We start from the raw sequence: 17218 nt of genomic DNA, 5'->3' as shown, positions 1-17218 counted from the left end.
TTGCATTTAAATTTCCAGGATATATCTGTGGCTATTCATTGTTACCCACAATTTCCACAGGAATTGCATTTTCTTCTTTTTAAATATTTTTAATATTTATTTATTTATTATTCTTTTTCAAGTGAGAGGAGGAGAGATAGAGAGACAAGCTCTTGCATGAATACCAACTAGGATCCATCCAGCAACCCCTGTCTGGGGCCAATGTTCTGCCCATTGGAGCATGGCCCCAAAAAGCTTGTTTGAGGCCATGCTTTCAACCAAGCTATTTTTAGCGCCTGAGGCACAGGCTCCACGGAGCATCCTGGGGTCAGTGCACTCAAACCAATGGAACCATGGCTGTAGGAGGGGAAGGGGGGGTAGGTGGAAAGGGTGGAGAAGCAGATGGTCACTCTTCCTGTGTGACCTGACCAGGAATTGAACTTGGGATATCCATACACTGGGCCATTGGGCCAACGCTCTTCCACTGAACCAGCTCACCAGGGCTATTTTCTTCTTTTACCTACATATTGAAGACTTTGAAACTATCACAAAACCACCAAGTTAGAAGTTGACAATAAATAATATAGTTTAGTAATAAAACAATCTTAACACTTCAACTTGTTTGGACCTAGGTGATTTATTTTTCACAAGGTATTTCTAGTATATTCTCTTGAATAGAAAAGACTGTTACCTGCAATTATTTTAAGAGTTATTCATTCTCTCCATTCTACTAAATGAATGATGGTTTTTAAGAATAAAAATTTAACCAGGAATTTTTTTTTTTATATAATCATAGGACTTTAGAAGAAAACTCCTCACTTCCAGCACTCCATTTGAAAAGTGGGTATGGATGATTTAAAGAAAAGTTTAAGGAAAAACGCTGTAAGATAAGCTGCAGGAGTGTCATGCCAGGGACCCACCCAGACTCTACTGCATTCATCACAGACCGTCCTGGGAGAAACTGAGTCACGCAGAGTACCTGGAGGAGCCCGCTTCTGTCTTGACAAGACCAGCTCTCAGAGGGGTTGTTTCTGATTCTCTCCAACCAGAGCCCACTGGGTAAAGCCCACTGACAGCTGTAGCTGCTGCAAAAGGGGCCCCTCTGCCATAATGAAAAAAATCACAGTGTTCTTCCTCCGGGTCCCATCTTTTCCCGGGTGACAGGCCACTGGGGACCCCAGGGCAGGGTCCCTGAGTGGCAGTTCGCATAGTGCAGTGAACATGGGTCCACATATTCTTTCACATTCGTGTTTCGGGATTCTTTGGATATGTTCCCAGAAGCAGAATTGCTGGGTCATAACAGTTCCATTTTTAATTTTTTGAGATTACTCCATACGGCTTTCCACAGTTTTTAGCATATATTAAAAACTCAATAAATGCTTTAAAAAGGAAAAAAAAAAAAAGAACAAAAGAAAGAAATATAAAATGAAATGGGGGTTTGGCTTTGATAGCGCAAAAGGGAGATGGAACCAAAGTTGTTTTTTGTTAGTTGTTGGTTAAGAACCAGGAGAGGAAGAGACAAGAAACTCGGACTTCAAAGGTACTTTCACAGAAGCATTGGCGCCTTCCCTTGTTTGTAAAAGTAGCTTCATTCTAGGAACACACTTAAGTGGCCAGATCTTCAGTATTCTCCCCAAGCATTTTCACGGCAAGGTGCTGGGTACCTAGGCCATAGGAGCACCTGCTGGCGGAGCAGCTATCACTGCGCAGAGCACGGGCACGCCGCACTCCGACAACGCCCTCCGCTTTTCTGATGAGAGCGCGGGGAGGGGATGACGTGCGGGTGAGTCTGCAGGACACGCCCCCTGCAAGGTAACGGGGCGGCTTGTCCGCTAACAAAATGGGAAGGGTTGTGTCCAGCATGGAATAATTAATTGTCCCCCAAAATGTTTCCTTATAAATATTTTTATTAATATACCATAAAGTTTATAATAGTAAACTATAGATGAAGGCTTGGCATAATTTTGAGAAGTAGGTGCGTTAATGTTTAGGGTATTCGGAGGAGCAAAGCTGCTTTATTTCAATAATGATTGTAGCATAATGCTTTTTTAGTAGCGGAATTTTCACTTTGAAACAAGATCATACGTTTGTCTTTCTTACACCCTCTTTCTAGACTAATAATTTGAGCAATTCATCTTAACATTTTAAGCAGTATATTTTACTCCAAAGCCTTTTCTTCCTTTTTTTCTTTCTTTCCTTTCTTTTCTTTCTTTTTTTCTCTTTCTTTTTTATTCTTTTCTTTACTTTTTTTTTTCTTCCCTTCCCTCTCCTCCCTCTCCTCCCTGTCCTTCCCTCTCCCCCTCCCTCCCTCCCTTCCTTCCTTTCTTCCTTTGTAGCCAACAAGTGCTATAAGAAGAAACAAAGTATAAATTCAGCTGTGTGTGTGTGTGTGGGGGGGTGATTCTGAGCAGAGGATTAGGAGTTCTTACCATGGAGACCATGGGTAAGCTTTAGGGGATTCAGGAAACCCTTGAAATTTCCTGGGAAATTCTGACTATATGTTGTTCATCTAGTGAGAGAGTCCCCTGTTTTTATAATTTTGTCAGAGTGGTCTTGACCCAAAAGAGGTAGAATCACTCTTGTAATGCGTCAAGATAGACTAAGTTATGCTGCTATAACAAGTTAACCGAGACCTCTGTAACTTAAAACCTTAGTTGCTTCTCCTTAAATTACTTCTCCTTTCAATTTTTTTTGGAGGGGTGGCAGAGAGAGCGACAGACAGGAAGGAAGGGAGAGAGATGATGAGAAGCATCAACTCATAGTTGTGGCACTCTTACACCCTTAGTTGTTCATTGATTGCTTCTCATATGTGTGACTAGGGGGCGCCAGCTGAGCCAGTGACCTCTTGCTCAAGCCAGCAACCTTGGGCTTCAACCAGTGACCTTTGGGCTCAAGCCAGCGACCATGAGGTCATGTTTACGATCCCACGCACAAGCTGGCAACCCCATGCTCAAGCTGGTGAGCTCACACTCAAGCCAGATGAGCCCACACTCCAGCTGTTGACATTGGGTTTTCAAACCTGGGTCCTCAACTTCCCAGGCCAACCACTCTATCCACTATGCCACCACTTGTTCAGGTCCCCTTCCAATTCTTGGAAGACGTCAGATACATGTTCAGAGCTTGCTCTGCTCAATGGCTCCTACCAAGGACCCTAGAAGGGGGGAGGGGGTCAGGTGACCCAGACATCTCGTGGACTCACCTCTGGGCAAGATCCTTACTTTTCAGTATCCATAAAATTTTTACCTCATCATAGACAAAGAGGGGACGGAACCCTGGAGGGGAAGTGACGACAAGGTTGTGAAGATAGACTCCAGATGCCTAAGATAGCTTGAAATGTTTTTGTTTGTGTGGGTATGGGGGGGGGAGGGGTGAAGGAGATGTTTTATTTCTCAGAGTGGCTTTGAACATCATTTATGTTCTGGGAAGCATGCTAATATACTTCACCTACTTCCAGGTAGAAATAGACAGCATGTGATAATAAAGCACTGCTATAATAAACTTCCAAAGGTAAATGCAAAGACAAGAACAGGAAAAGATGGTTGATGATGGTGGAGAACAAGCACCCCTGAAAAGCTGAGCGAAGGGAGCATCAGCTGAGGTAGAACTCAACAGGGACTTTTCTGGCAACTGAGGAAGAAAAAGAAGAAACCAGTAAGAAATTTGGCCAAGTGGTTGTAGAAACCTCATGGTTCAAGTGGACAGAATTATTCTGATATTCATTTAGGCACTGAAAATAAATAGCTGCATGAACTTGAGCAAGTTACTGGAAATTTCTGGGCCTTCCTTTTCCATAAGAGATGGTAAAGTAGGGCCCAGAATTAGGAATAAGGCTGAATCCATCAATCCTTCTATGCATAACTTCTTTTTTTTTTTTTTTTTTTTTTGTATTTTTCTGAAGCTGGAAACGGGGAGAGACAGACAGACTCCCGCATGCGCCCGACCGGGATCCACCTGGCACGCCCACCAGGGGTGACGCTCTGCCCACCAGGGGGCGATGCTCTGCCGCTCCAGGGCGTAGCTCTGCCACAACCAGAGCCACTCTAGCGCCTGGGGCAGAGGTCAAGGAGCCATCCCCAGCGCCCGGGCCATCTTTGCTCCAATGGAGCCTTGGCTGCGGGAGGGGAAGAGAGAGACAGAGAGGAAGGAGGGGGGGTGGAGAAGCAAATGGGCGCCTCTCCTATGTGCCCTGGCCAGGAATTGAACCTGGGTCCCCCGCACGCCAGGCCGACGCTCTACCGCTGAGCTAACCGGCCAGGGCCTATGCATAACTTCTTAATCATTAACGAGACCTCAAAGAAATGACTTCCTTTATACTTTTCTCCAGGTTACATACTTCTTCATTAAGGAAATGTTTATCGTTCCCTGTAGATTCATGAGATTCTTTCTACTAAGTATCCTTAAAGAGAAATATGACAGGATTTTTAAATTTTTACGAATTTGAAAGCTATCCTATAGTTCATATTATGTGCCAAAGTTTTGGCTTTGACATTCTGCAGTATTCACAGAAAAAACAGCCTATCCAAAACTATACCAGAAACATACAGGGTAATTATGATATTTAGCACAAAGTGTTAATAAAAAAACACAACACAAGCCTCAAACTTTTTTTTTTTCAACTGAATGAAAATGCTTTTGGTTTACCAAGAAGGAGATCAAATCATAATTGGCACAAAATAAGAGACAGACTAAAAGACATTTTCATACCCCTGCCCCTCCCATCTAGACAGGGCATGCATTTCTTCTTAGAATCTCTGGACAGTGAAGTGTCTGTTTAAATATGACTGCTGGGAAACGGACCCTAGGTTTTAAAAAATGTCTTTATGTATGGTCACATTTTCTGGTCCCTCTGCTTCTGTTCCACCTAAACAACAGCCTACTGTTAATTATATTCCATGTTCATTAGCGGTACTCTTAGCCACTCTGGTAGCTTGATGAGTTTTGATACTTAATAGTAAATATGGTAAAAAAAAAAAAAATCAGGATTAATCTGGTCCATGACTTTATTTTATAAAATTAGAATAAATGTTTACCTTAAAGCTGTATTTCAAAACCATGGTTGAACCCAATTTATTAAAATTTGACAATTGTTAAGTCCAAAGACCAAGATATTTTATTCCACTTTCTTCTTCCTCCCTCCCTCTCCCTCCCTCCCTCCCTCCCCCTCCCTCCCCCTTCCATCCCTCCCTCCCCCCTCCCTCCTCCCCCTCCCTCCCTCCTCCCCCTCCCTCCCTCTCTCCCTCCCTCCCTCCCTCCCTCCCTCCCTCCCTCCCTCCCTCTCTCCCTCCCTCCCTCCTCCCCTCCCTCCCTCCCTCCCTCCCTCCAGTCGGGACCAGTGACTGCAGGGGACTGCTGGTGGAGGCACTGCATCTGTTTGTGGAGCTTCAGGACTGAATCTGAACCAAAATTCACCTGGGACCTAGGAATTGCCCCAGTATTCGTCTGTGCAGTTTTTTTTCAGAATTTTGAGCACCAGCCTTCTCAGGCCAAATTGAGAGGTGAATTATACTCTGATCAGCCAGAGCTGAATATCTTATGAGGTATATAGTTACTGTTCTATCAGCTTCACTGATGCAACTTTTAGCTCAGTCTTGAACGTCTTAGAGCAATTACCTTTGAAAATCAGTTCTACTGGATTAAAACAAGGGCTTCATCCCTGGAGTTGGCTCACCTGCACTATTAGTATCTTGGCTTCATTGCTACTAGCACTGAGACCTTTGGCAAATGTCTCTAAGCATCAGTTACTCATCTTTAGAGTTGGGGTAAATATTAGAGTTTACCTCATTGACTCATTAAAAAGTTTCAAAGCACTAATGATAGTAGAACAATTACCTACTGACTTAATAAGTGTTAACCATTCAAATTTATAAGAATGAAGAAAGTTGTTTATGTAAAGAAGTCAACTCTCTAGATTTCAATGAGGTGGAACCAGAGAGAGACCTTTGAACTATCTGACTCATCTCCATGATCGATTGTGCCTAATGCCTTCCCTTGATCCCCTCTGTACCTTGTTCATGGCCTTCCGAGGGGGCTGACCCATATGGACATCAGCAGGGTCTCCTGCCCTCTGGTTTCCCCTGACTCTCAGCTGGAGTGGAGGGTCAGGGATAGAAGGGAGGAAGGCGACCAGAGTATGGCTTCCCCCGGCTCCCTCCCTGCACGCTCTGCGAAGTCTGCATCTTCACAGAGATCTCCTTTCCTCTTCCATTGCAGTGCCACCGATCAGGCACTTGCCCTTCCCCTTAAGGCCAATGACAGCACTCCTCCCGTGATCCGTCTGGATGGTACACTCCCCACCCGGAGTTTCAGTCCTCCCTGCTCACACCGTTGTACCGAGTGTCTCTGAAACACTTCTCACGTCAACTGTGCCATGTTTCCTGATAGAAGGGCTGAGACAGCTGCTGTGCCTCACTGATGGTGTCCGTGTGAGGGCTGACCACAGCTTTGAGAGGGGAAAGAAAAAAAAATGAGTCAGCCAGGATTTGGGAGTACACAAAATCATAGATGAAGAATTCTTTCCCTGAGCTGGCAAGGACTTTGGCTGAGATGGTCAAATGGAAAACTGCCTTGGTGTGAATGGGGACAGACACAGTGTAGTCATCTTCTCATTTTATATAATAGTTTTTTTTTCTTTTTGTATTTTTTCCAAAGTGAGAAGTAGAGTGGAGACAGACAGGCTCCTGCACGCACCCAACTGAGATCCACCTAGCATGCCCAGCAGGGGGTGATGCTTGGCCCATCTGGGGCATTGCTCTGCTGCAACCGGAGCCATTCTAGCGCTTGAGGTGGAGGTCATGGAGCCATCCTCAGCACCCGGGCCAACTTTGCTCCAATGGAGCCTTGGCTGCAGGAAGGGAAGAGAAAGACAGAGAGGAAGGAGAGGGGGAGGGGTGGAGAAACAGATGAGCTCTTCTCCTGTGTGCCCTGGCCGGGAATCGAACCTGGGACTTCCACATGCCGGGCTGATGCTCTACCGCTGAGCCAACTAGCCAGGGCTCAGTGCAAATTGGGATTCTCTTATAATTTATAATAGGTCTTTGTTATTTTTCAAACAAGTACCAACTTATTGGCTGTCTTCCTTTGGTTCTTGGGACATGGCACCTTCTATAGTGCCAGGCATTTCAGGCCCTCAGTAACATAGCATAAATGGGAACATAATTATGTAAACTGTGTACTGAGCAGCATTCTCTAAAATTGGCCTATTTTCACTATTTGGATATTTCATATAAATGGAAAATGAAACATGGCCTTTTTTGTCTGGCTTCTTTCATTTAGCATAATGTTTCCAAGGCTCATCTATGTAGTATGTATATTTCATTCCTGTTTTATAACTGAATAAAATTTCATTGTGTGTGGATACACATTTTATCCACCCATCAACTAATGGACATTTGGGTTGTTTCCACTTTCTGGTTACTATAGATAGTGCTCCGGTAGATATTTGTGTACACTTTTTGTGTAGACCTGTTTTCAATTCTCTTGGTTCGATACAAGTGGAATTGCTGGGTGAAATGGTAACATTATATTTAACATTTTAAAAAATTATTGATTTTTAGAGAGAGGGAGGGAGATAGAAAGGGAAAGAGAGGAGGGAGAGAGAAACACTGATTTGTTGTTCTACTTATTTATGCAGTCATTGGCTGATTCTTGTATGTGTCCTGACCGGGGATCAAATCCACAACCTTGGCGTAAAGGGATATCGCTCTAACCAACTACAAGCCAGGTATATATTTAACGTTTTAAGGAACTGCCAAACTGTTCTTCAGACTGCACTAGTTTGCATTCCTACCAGTAATATATAAAGTTTCAAGCTCTCCATGTTTTAGTCAACATTTGATATTTTTTTCTTTTTGGCCTTCTGTAGTTTGATTTGCATCTCCGTAATGACTAATGATATTGAGCATCATGTTTCATTTTTCTTTCTTTCTTTCTCTTTCTCCTTCCTTCCTCCCTCTCCCCTTCCCACTCCCTCCCCTTCTCTCCTCTTCTTTCTCAAGTGAGAGGAGGGAAGATAGAGACCCCCACATGCACCCCCACTGGGATCTACCTGGCAAACCCAGCAACACTGTTTTATTCCGTTTTTTGGAATAAAACAAAATACAAATTTTTCTTATCGTCAATAAACTTTATTAAATAATATATTTCCACACCAATCCTATCTTCTGAATATGGTCCGAAATGGTTTGCTGAGCTGAATTAAGCCTTTCTGCGATCTCCGATGTTGTCCGAAAAGGATCTTGCTCCAACATGGTCTTAACAACATCGTCATCAATCAAAGATGGTCGCCCAGAATGTGGCTTATCAGAAAGGTCGAAATCACCTGTTTTGAGTTTTTCGAACCATCTTCTGCATGTCCTATCAGAAACTGTACCTTCACCAAACACTTTCAATAAATTTCTACATGCTTCTGTAGCATTTCTTCCTTGTTGAAATTCGTATACAATACAGTGGCGTAAATGAACTTAATCAGTAGCCATGGGTACACTATCGCTTCACACATAAGACTAATGTGAATCAACTTTGTTTTAGTTAATTTGCTACATCAGTATGTATACATTAAGTGATAAAAAGAGAGGCACACATGCGCCAAATAAACATGTGCTTACGTGTCGAAACTTGTTGTGATAGAAACGGACAGAACTTTCCGGTAGACCTTATATTTTCTCCCATTTTGTGGGTTGTATTCTTGTAGTGTTCTTTGAGGCACAAAAGATTTTCACTTTGAGGAAGTCTTAATTTACCTATTGTTTTGTTGCTTTTGCTTTTTAGGTGTTATGTTGAATAAATCATTGTCTGATCTTACATCATGAAGATGTACTCTTGTTTTTTATTGAGTTTTATGGTTCTAGCTCTGTGATCTATTCTGAGTTATTTTTGTACATGTAGGGCAGTGGTCCCCAACCCCCGGGCTGTGGACGGGTACTGGTCCGTGGGCCATTTGGTACCGGTCTGGAGAGAAATAAATAACTTACGTTATTTCTGTTTTATTTATATTTAAGTCTAAACGATGTTTTATTTTTAAAAAATGACCAGATTCCCTCTGTTACATCCATCTAAGACTCACTCTTGACACTTGTCTCGGTCACGTGATACATTTATCTGTCCCAACCTAAAGGCCGGTCCATGAAAATATTTTCTGACATTAAACCAGTCCGTGGCCCAAAAAAGATTGGGACCAGTGAGGTAGGGGACTGACTTCATTCTTTTGGATGTGGATATCCTGTTGTCCCAGCTCCATTTGTTAAAAAGATTCTTCTTTCCCTACTGAGTTGTCATGGCCCCCTTTTTGGCCATCTGGGTTCCTTGCATTTTCATATGAAGTCAGCTGTGATTTGGATAGAAAGTGTAATAAGCCATAGGTCATTTTGGGGATTATTACTACCTTAATAATATTAATTCTTCCACTTCATTATCATGGGCTATCTCACCGTTAGTTTTAGATCTGCTAAAACTTCTAATGATGTAATATAGTTTTCACAGTGTACAAGTCTGGCACTTACTTTGTTAAATTTATTCCAATTCAAACCGATATTTGGAATAAATTTTTGCCCATTCATTGAAAACTACTAATGAGAACACTGCATCTTCTAGTGCAAAAATAAAACATCTTTATATTTTTCCTAAAATGAAACCATGTGTTCCATCTTAGTTTTCACTCAGTCTGACTTACTAATGCTGTTCTCCAGGGGTTGGTATGTCAGAGGCCCCCACCCCCGATAGAATGGTACTGTGGAAGGAAGCAGATGTGTTTCAAGTGTGAATGTATAAAACACTGATGGAAATGTTGGATTCCATGTCACTCCTAGATCATCACTGGTTCAAACTTTCATTCACTAGATTAAACAATTTTTTTAGATGATCTTTGGTCAGTTGCCCAAATAGCTTTTATTTGGGCATGAAGTATATATAACATTTTCTTGGCATTCAGAGACAAAGAGAAAACCCTAGCATCAAGGAGAAAAATGTTCTCTTTTTCAAAAAATCAGAAAAGTGTCTTTAAAGAATTGGAGAAAGATGCAAAAAAAAAAAAGCAAGTTAAAACACTTAACAGAGACTTGACATTTATTGTGCAATTTTATCTCCAACAGAACATGTGGCATTCTAGAGGTATATGAGGTAATAAAATCAATACTCCAATTAGAACACCTGAAATAAGTGGCTCTAGTAACAAATGTTTCTTATAATTAAAAAATATTGAATGTTTAAAAAACTCTTATAACATTTTATGCTCCTAAAAGAAATGCGCTAACACTTAAAAAACAACTTACTCTTCTATATAAATTGTTCACAAAAAATCTTGCTATTCTATATTATACTATGCATTTATAGTTTTATTATTAACATCTCCCTAGTGGGTATTAACTCTACACAGTACAATCAAATAGAAATTATTCATAGAGAATCAACAAGACTCCAACAATAAAAATATTAGGATTAATGGATTTGTCACAGTTTCTCCACAAGTGTTCATCATAGAAAATAGAGTAAAGGCAAGTTGGCCCCAGTGTTGGCTGCTACACGAAGTTCCAGAGGAAAAACATAAAGGCAATGCTTAAATTGGGCAGGGCCAGGCTGGACCAGTGACCTGGAAGTTTCAGGACCCATCTCTAGGTGTGGCATGCCCTGTTCCCAAGAAACACAAGCTAGGCCTTCGTGGCCTTGGCATGCTCTTGAACTTAAACACAGCCAGAGATGTTAAAGCCACGACTACAGGAAAGAATGAACAGACTACTGTATTTTCCTACAAAATCTTCACAACGGTTTTCATAGTGACACCAAAAATTAAAACCCTCTCTTCCAAACCAGATTCCTTAAGCCTAAGGCTACAACAAATGTGAAAAGTGAACACTGGCTAACTGATGCTATTTCTAACATCTAGGGGTGCCCCCCCCCAAATATTACTTCACTCAATTTAAATTTTGCTTTTATAGACCTGTATTTTTGTACTGGGGACCTATACTATAAATCTGATCAAATAATACATTTGAATTTATTCACTACTTTAAAAAACTTCCTACTCTTTATTGTAGGATTTTACACAAGTGAAGCCTTATGCAGAAACCTTGGAAATTCCCACAGGATATGCGGTTTATATGCTCCTAAGTGTCAACACACTTTAAAGGTGGTTTTAAGTAACACAAATATCAACTTTCCTTCAATGGCATAAATAAAACAAATCCATTCCAAAGTGTTGATGGGTTTTGAGAATTTTGCTTTGACTACAGGGAGAACTGAGCTACTCATTCTGCTTACTAAGCCTACATTGATCTATTAGCTGAGTATCTTGGGCAGTGTCCTTTATCAATCAAATAGGAATAACAACAGTAACAGCTTCAGAAGGTGATTGGAAAGTGCTCAGCAAAGTAACTGGCACACAAAAACTCAATGAATATTAGCTACAATTATTGCTGGTGTCGTCAGTGGTTTGGATGAGCCTGAATAGTTTTCCAACAATGGCCAAGACCGATGTGGCCACTTGGATTGGTGCAAGTATTCAAAGAATGAATAAGTTTTGAATAAGTCTCACTAGCAGATATATTTTCATTGCAATTTGGGGAACTGTGATTTAGTGAAAGCCTAGCCCCTAAATTAGCCAGCAATGGATTAGCAGAAGAAAAGTTAACCTGGTTACTCTTACCACAAATATTGGTAATTTAGTGCTTTCAATACCCAAACTGATTAAGCTGGTCGTTAGATGAGCCAAGTCCAGTCCTTTCACTATTTCTTACAACTGAATATACCGTGGATAAAAGTGGTCTCCCATGTGTAAATAAATCAGTTAGTTTGGAATTTTACATATCAAAGAAGGCAAATATTGATGGGTTATTTTTGCACTCCATGTAGTCTGATATCAATTCTTCATTCTCCTCTACAAAAACAACATACAAATAGAAGAACCAATGCCATTGTCTAACAATGCAAGTAACTTTGCAGAGGGCCATCAGCTGGGTGACATTTTCTTAATTATTCCAAGAAAAGTGGTTATATTTCCAGTACTTACACCACTGAAAAAAGCCATCACTATGTTTACAAAAATGTATCACAGTGATACGCACTGCTGTTTAGACACGTTTACATTAGAATTCTGACTCGAGCATTCTATTTGACGTTTTGCCACACGGTTTTGGTTAAGTGTCGCCAATGTTACAGATGTCAGCCAGACTTGCACCATATGTGCAAAATCATTTTCTATTACAGTGCTAAACATTTGTATACGAGCTGTCAAAAAGCACATAGATCTGTACTGTGAAATGACACAGCACCAAATGAGAAAGTTGTAGATTTAAATCTTTTCTAAAAATGAAGTTATTTTAGATTTTTTTAACTGATAGAAATCTAAGAAAAAAAACTAAGGAGGTAGTCAGTGGGTATTACGTTTAGGTTCTAGAGCATTTAATAAATGATCGAATCCAAATGAAGGCAATATTATGTTAGCTTTTCTGAAAATAGTGCACATTTCATTTTACTTGATGCTCCATCCATATTCTGATAGCAAGAGAAGGGAAGAAAACCATTAAAGGTGTGAGAAAAATGTAGAGATCATGAACTTGTAGATTCCCAAGTTTGGAATATTGTCCAGATTTTGAGAAAACATCTGGTATGACAAGAACAGTTACTGGACTGCAGGAACCATTCTATCAATATTGGACGCAGGGAGTAGTTAGATCAAGTACATTGTAATAATGGGTAACTCCCTATAATCCTAATGAAGGTATTCCTTAGGTCAATGTTTTTATGACCGAGGAAGGGCTAAGAAAGACCCAGAATATTAAATCACCACTTGCTCTACAGCTGTGAAGTAGCTACCTGTCTCGTTCGATTTCCCTACCAAAGGAGATGACAGCCATTTCCTGCAGATGCTCTAATATTACCCTCTACATTCCTAGTGACACCTTATGGAACACAAACAGTGACCATGACCGAAACCCTGTGGTGAAAATGAGGAACAAAAGAGTGATGTCCACGGGCTGGATGATGTATTTTCAAAGGGATGGTATGAACTTTCATGTTTAGTTTATCCTCAAAGCACTTAGCATTGAAGTTCACTGAAAGATTCTGAAGTGTGCACTTTCAAAGACAGTGAGAAATGCGACTTTAATAACTACTTGTAGACGACAGCTCCCCTCCAAGGTTCCCGGCCTACATCCTCCAGTGCAGGTCGCTGAAGGCTTGGCCTGTGAAAGCAGGTATGCTTTCTGTGACTGATTTTAATTTGGGGAAACTCAGGACACAACTTCTGACCGCTGGGACACGGCCCGCAGCTGGTCACTGACAAGGACAGCAGGCTCAGTGCCCGGTGAGGACCGGTCCTGCAGCCCAGCCCCGGCAGCAGAGCCCAGCTGCAGCCGAGCTGAAGCACATCCATCTATGTACACCGATGCTCGCTTAACTCAAGGAAGAGCCCAAAAGTGCAGTCTAAGTTTCCCGTCGTTAAGAGCAATTTGGCCAATTCCAGGCAAAGATGTAGATAAGTAAACCAAGAAAATAAGCCACATCTTCAGGTCTCCAGAGCTGCGACAGCAGCCAGTCTCCTTAGCGGTGAGCGTCTAACCTTCCCCCGCACACAGCCCACACTGGTCTCACCAGGAAATAAGGGAATGGTCTTTGCAAGCCCCGATTTAAAAACCCGGTGACCACGCAGGCTACCCCATGAACCAGGGAAGACAGCAGCCTTGAAGGCGAAGCTCAGGTGGCGGCGTGGGACATGCACTAAGGACAGAGCGGAGTGCCTAAGCAGACCCCAGGTGTGCGGTCCGCCCCGGGAGGCCAGGCTGAGGAAGATGCACGGATAACGGTGAAGAGTGTAACGTATCTCTGACCTGGGGGTGCGGGGACCTCCGGTAGTAGGTCCTAGTTCTAGGGGAGGCGCTAGAGCTGGCTGCGTGACGCTCAGTCAGTCATCCTTCTGGGCCAACATGAAGTTCCAGTGTTTTTGCAACGTGTGAAATACTGAAAAACAACTGACAAAGAAATAATTCACCTGGAAAGGAAGTGAGAGCAGAGAGACCAGGTGGGCCTTCGGAGCCAAGTCTGTGTAGGACCAGGTGGCTCGGGTGCAGAGCTCCTCCCGGCAGCCTGCAGGGCGGCAACAGGCGCGGCGCCAGCCCTAACCGGGCCAACCCGCGCCTGCGCAGTGCGTCCGCGCCCTCGGCGAAGGCCAGCCCAGCTCCGACGAGCACAGACCGAGACGAAGCCTGGATGCGACAGATGTGCAATTCTCAAGATCAGAGAAAACCACTTAAAAAAATTGAAAGGGTTTTTTGTTGTTTTTGTTTTTAAAAGCAGTGGTCAAATACTGCTGCTATATAAAAAACAAAACAAAACAAAACAAAAAAGAACATTCAGCAGTCTGGATAGCTCAAATGCAATGCAATGCAAAAAAAAAAAAAAAAAAGAAGACAAAGTTAGATGGAGTAAGATGGATAGACAGGTGAGGTGATTGTGATCTTTTTTTTCCAGCCAAGATTTTAGGTCACCAAAGAATCTTATATAAGATATTGATTTCCTAGACCACTAAGACTCTTAAACAAGTATCCTTTTCCTTGAAGAGTCAAACACATTAGTCTCACAGTTCCCATAAGCAACACTGCGCTTGCCCTTACCATTGCTTTAGAAAAGAAAAACTCAAAATTTTAGCTAACTTAGCCCTAACAGGATCAAAATATTACTTTTCCACACATCATTTATTTAACATACCTGACATATAAACATTCAACTTTTCAATGGCTGAAACATTGATCTAATAATTATTCAGAAAACAAAAGGACCGATACTGCTCACAAAAACTAGGGGGTATTTTATCGCTTCCCACTCATTTTTTAAATATCCCCTAATTTTTATTAGTATATTTCTAGGCCTGTGCATATACATAGTTGGTGTTAATTACTGTATGTAAAGGATAATTATTTTACTTAGACCAAAAAAAAAAAAAAAGCAAAAAAACTTTCATAAATGGATGTTCATACACTTTAAATGAATTTCCAACCAATTTTCAAAATCCTTAGTTATGTATGTAGATGACATTAACAGCCTTCCATAAATGCTGCCCTTTTAGCCCTTTGTTTGTAAAGGATGGAGCAATCTGGATTAGTCTGATAGAGGAAGCTTCTCTCAACACCCTAACCTGAAGCCATCAGAAATAAATTCTGGCATCTCTATAGCATTTGTGGTTCCAAAGACACTACTAATTTCACACACAGAACTCAGCAAATGAAACCAGGGAGAGTGGGTGTAGTAACATTCAAAGCAGGCACACAGTTGGGATGAAACATTTTCATCGGTGACGAGAAAACAGAAGTTGTATGCAAATTCTAAAGATAACTAAGCACAGAAAGAACTTCACATTTCTGAGAAATGACAGACCAGCCCATTGCACGGCTGTCAGAACAGCCTTGAAGCTGGGTGCACACAATCCCGGCACATCTGGTCAATTCAGTGAAGTACCATCAGTCACACCACTTGTCCGGTCTTCAGTGCACTAAACAACTAGCTGACTGAAATGCTCATTGTTTAACCCATCGCTCTGACATTGTGTCAACAAAGCCTGCTTTAAGGTTATGGGAACCGTGGATCTATGAACCCACAAAATCAAGCGTTTAACAATGATTCCGGACCTCTGGATGTTTCCTGACTGACATAATGAAACCTACTACTGTCTGTAAACGCCAGAGACTACACAGTGCCTTCCTCATCCACACAGTGGGATTTTCTCGGGGGGTAAAAATAACAGAACCGCAGCTGACTTCCACTTAATCACTGTCTAGAGGTGGCCTCTGTTCTCTGGTATCCATTTAAAGGTTCTGTCAATGTAGACACAGCATATGATGTCACCTACCCTATGTCTTTGCTGAGAAGCATGAATTCAAATCTTTGGAAAACGTAAGGATGACTTATTTGAATTGAAATCGGAGAATGCTGTTCCTTGTCCCTTTAACTAACTCCCTTCCCCCCATTGCCGGAACACTAACCCAACCTTCCAGCGGTGCTCAGGCAGCAGAGCTTACTTGAAGATTTCAGACAGGTGAACAGAAGTGTGCCTGTATTTTTTTCTCCACCCTCACCATCTAGCTAGTAATCTTTGAAAAATCAACTGTAGTTTTTTCTTTTCACAATATAATATTCTGGAAATCAGTGGTAGGCTCCACAGACTTCCCAAATAACCCTAAAATGAATTTCTATTTGGCAACGGTGGCAGTGGGTCAAGAGAGTTAAGACTGAGGATGTGTCAAGCCTGACAGAAGGCCATGCCGCGGACTCTAACGGGATGGTACCAGGACATTCACAAGTGGAACTCATGAGAGGACTGGTGGTTACAATGGAGAGGTTCTGTCCACTAATCCCCAGACCCGTCCTGAGAATTCTTATTGAAGACGTCATCCTGGGAAGCCTGGTGATCGATCCCTTCATAAAACGAGCCTCCATTGTGCAGGAAAGTCCCCACGGCTCGCCCTTGCCGGGCGTGGCCCACAGCATCGCTGAACACTTTGTTTATCTGCTCCTCCGAGGGCATCCACCAGTCGGGGTTGGAGGTGCAGTGCATCCTAATGAATTCTGTGGGAATACACACAATAAAAAAAAAAAAAAAAAAGAGGAAAAAACAGCTGGTTTTTGCAGAAGATTGCAAGAAAGGCTGCTTAAACTTTAACAAAAGCTCTGTAAGAAAAGCTTTATGAGAACTTCAATGCGATGCCATGATGATGTCACGCATTAGACCCAACCGATTCCATATACATTTTCTACCCATGCGCAAGAGTCAAAGTTGTGTAAGGGAGAGAGAGGGTTATCCTTATAAGGAACATTTGCTATATTAAAGTCAAAGGTCAACTTGATCTGTAAGACATGGGAGGCGCCATGCTTTGTAAAAGTGAGCAAGTTATGTTTTCAAAACCCCTGTTGCTACTGCCTCACATTTTTAGAACGTTATCTCCAGATGCAAAGCAAGTATCATTCGCATGGTATTCTTCAACCAGCTATTAATTTGTAGATTAAGTGCAATAAAATAACAAAAATCTCAACGAGTGAGAAATAGCCTCAATTTTAGTTCAGGAGAGGTTTGCACATTCTTACAGTGTTACACTATAGTCTTATATTCGTTTCTGTAATTGTGGTGTCTGTAATACGCACTGACAAATATTTTTCAAGTGAGATTTCCTCTAAATATTTAATTCACCAGAAAGCAGTTAGCATGCCTGGAAGAGTGAATATATAAAAAATAGCTAAGAATCCAATGAAACAAACTTGG

The 17218-nt window shown here is 41.8% G+C and overlaps 1 protein-coding gene across 2 annotated transcripts in view; it reads right to left on the bottom strand.

Moving 5' to 3' along the window:
* Positions 1–14798: 14798 nt before the first annotated feature.
* Positions 14799–17218, bottom strand: part of BEND4 (BEN domain containing 4) — a 34620-nt gene continuing 32200 nt past the window's right edge. The window contains exon 5 of one of the 2 annotated variants that reach the window (XM_066279967.1): positions 14799–16527. In XM_066279967.1, the coding sequence (XP_066136064.1) occupies positions 16310–16527 (218 nt within the window). In that variant the 3' untranslated portion in view covers positions 14799–16309. The remainder of the gene's footprint in view (positions 16528–17218) is intronic. The other variant, XM_066279968.1, reaches the window with a different exon arrangement.

Source organism: Saccopteryx bilineata, chromosome 5, assembly GCF_036850765.1.
Source record: "Saccopteryx bilineata isolate mSacBil1 chromosome 5, mSacBil1_pri_phased_curated, whole genome shotgun sequence".
In the NCBI taxonomy this organism is placed as follows: domain Eukaryota; kingdom Metazoa; phylum Chordata; class Mammalia; order Chiroptera; family Emballonuridae; genus Saccopteryx; species Saccopteryx bilineata.
This window is presented reverse-complemented; position numbering and strand designations above follow the sequence as displayed.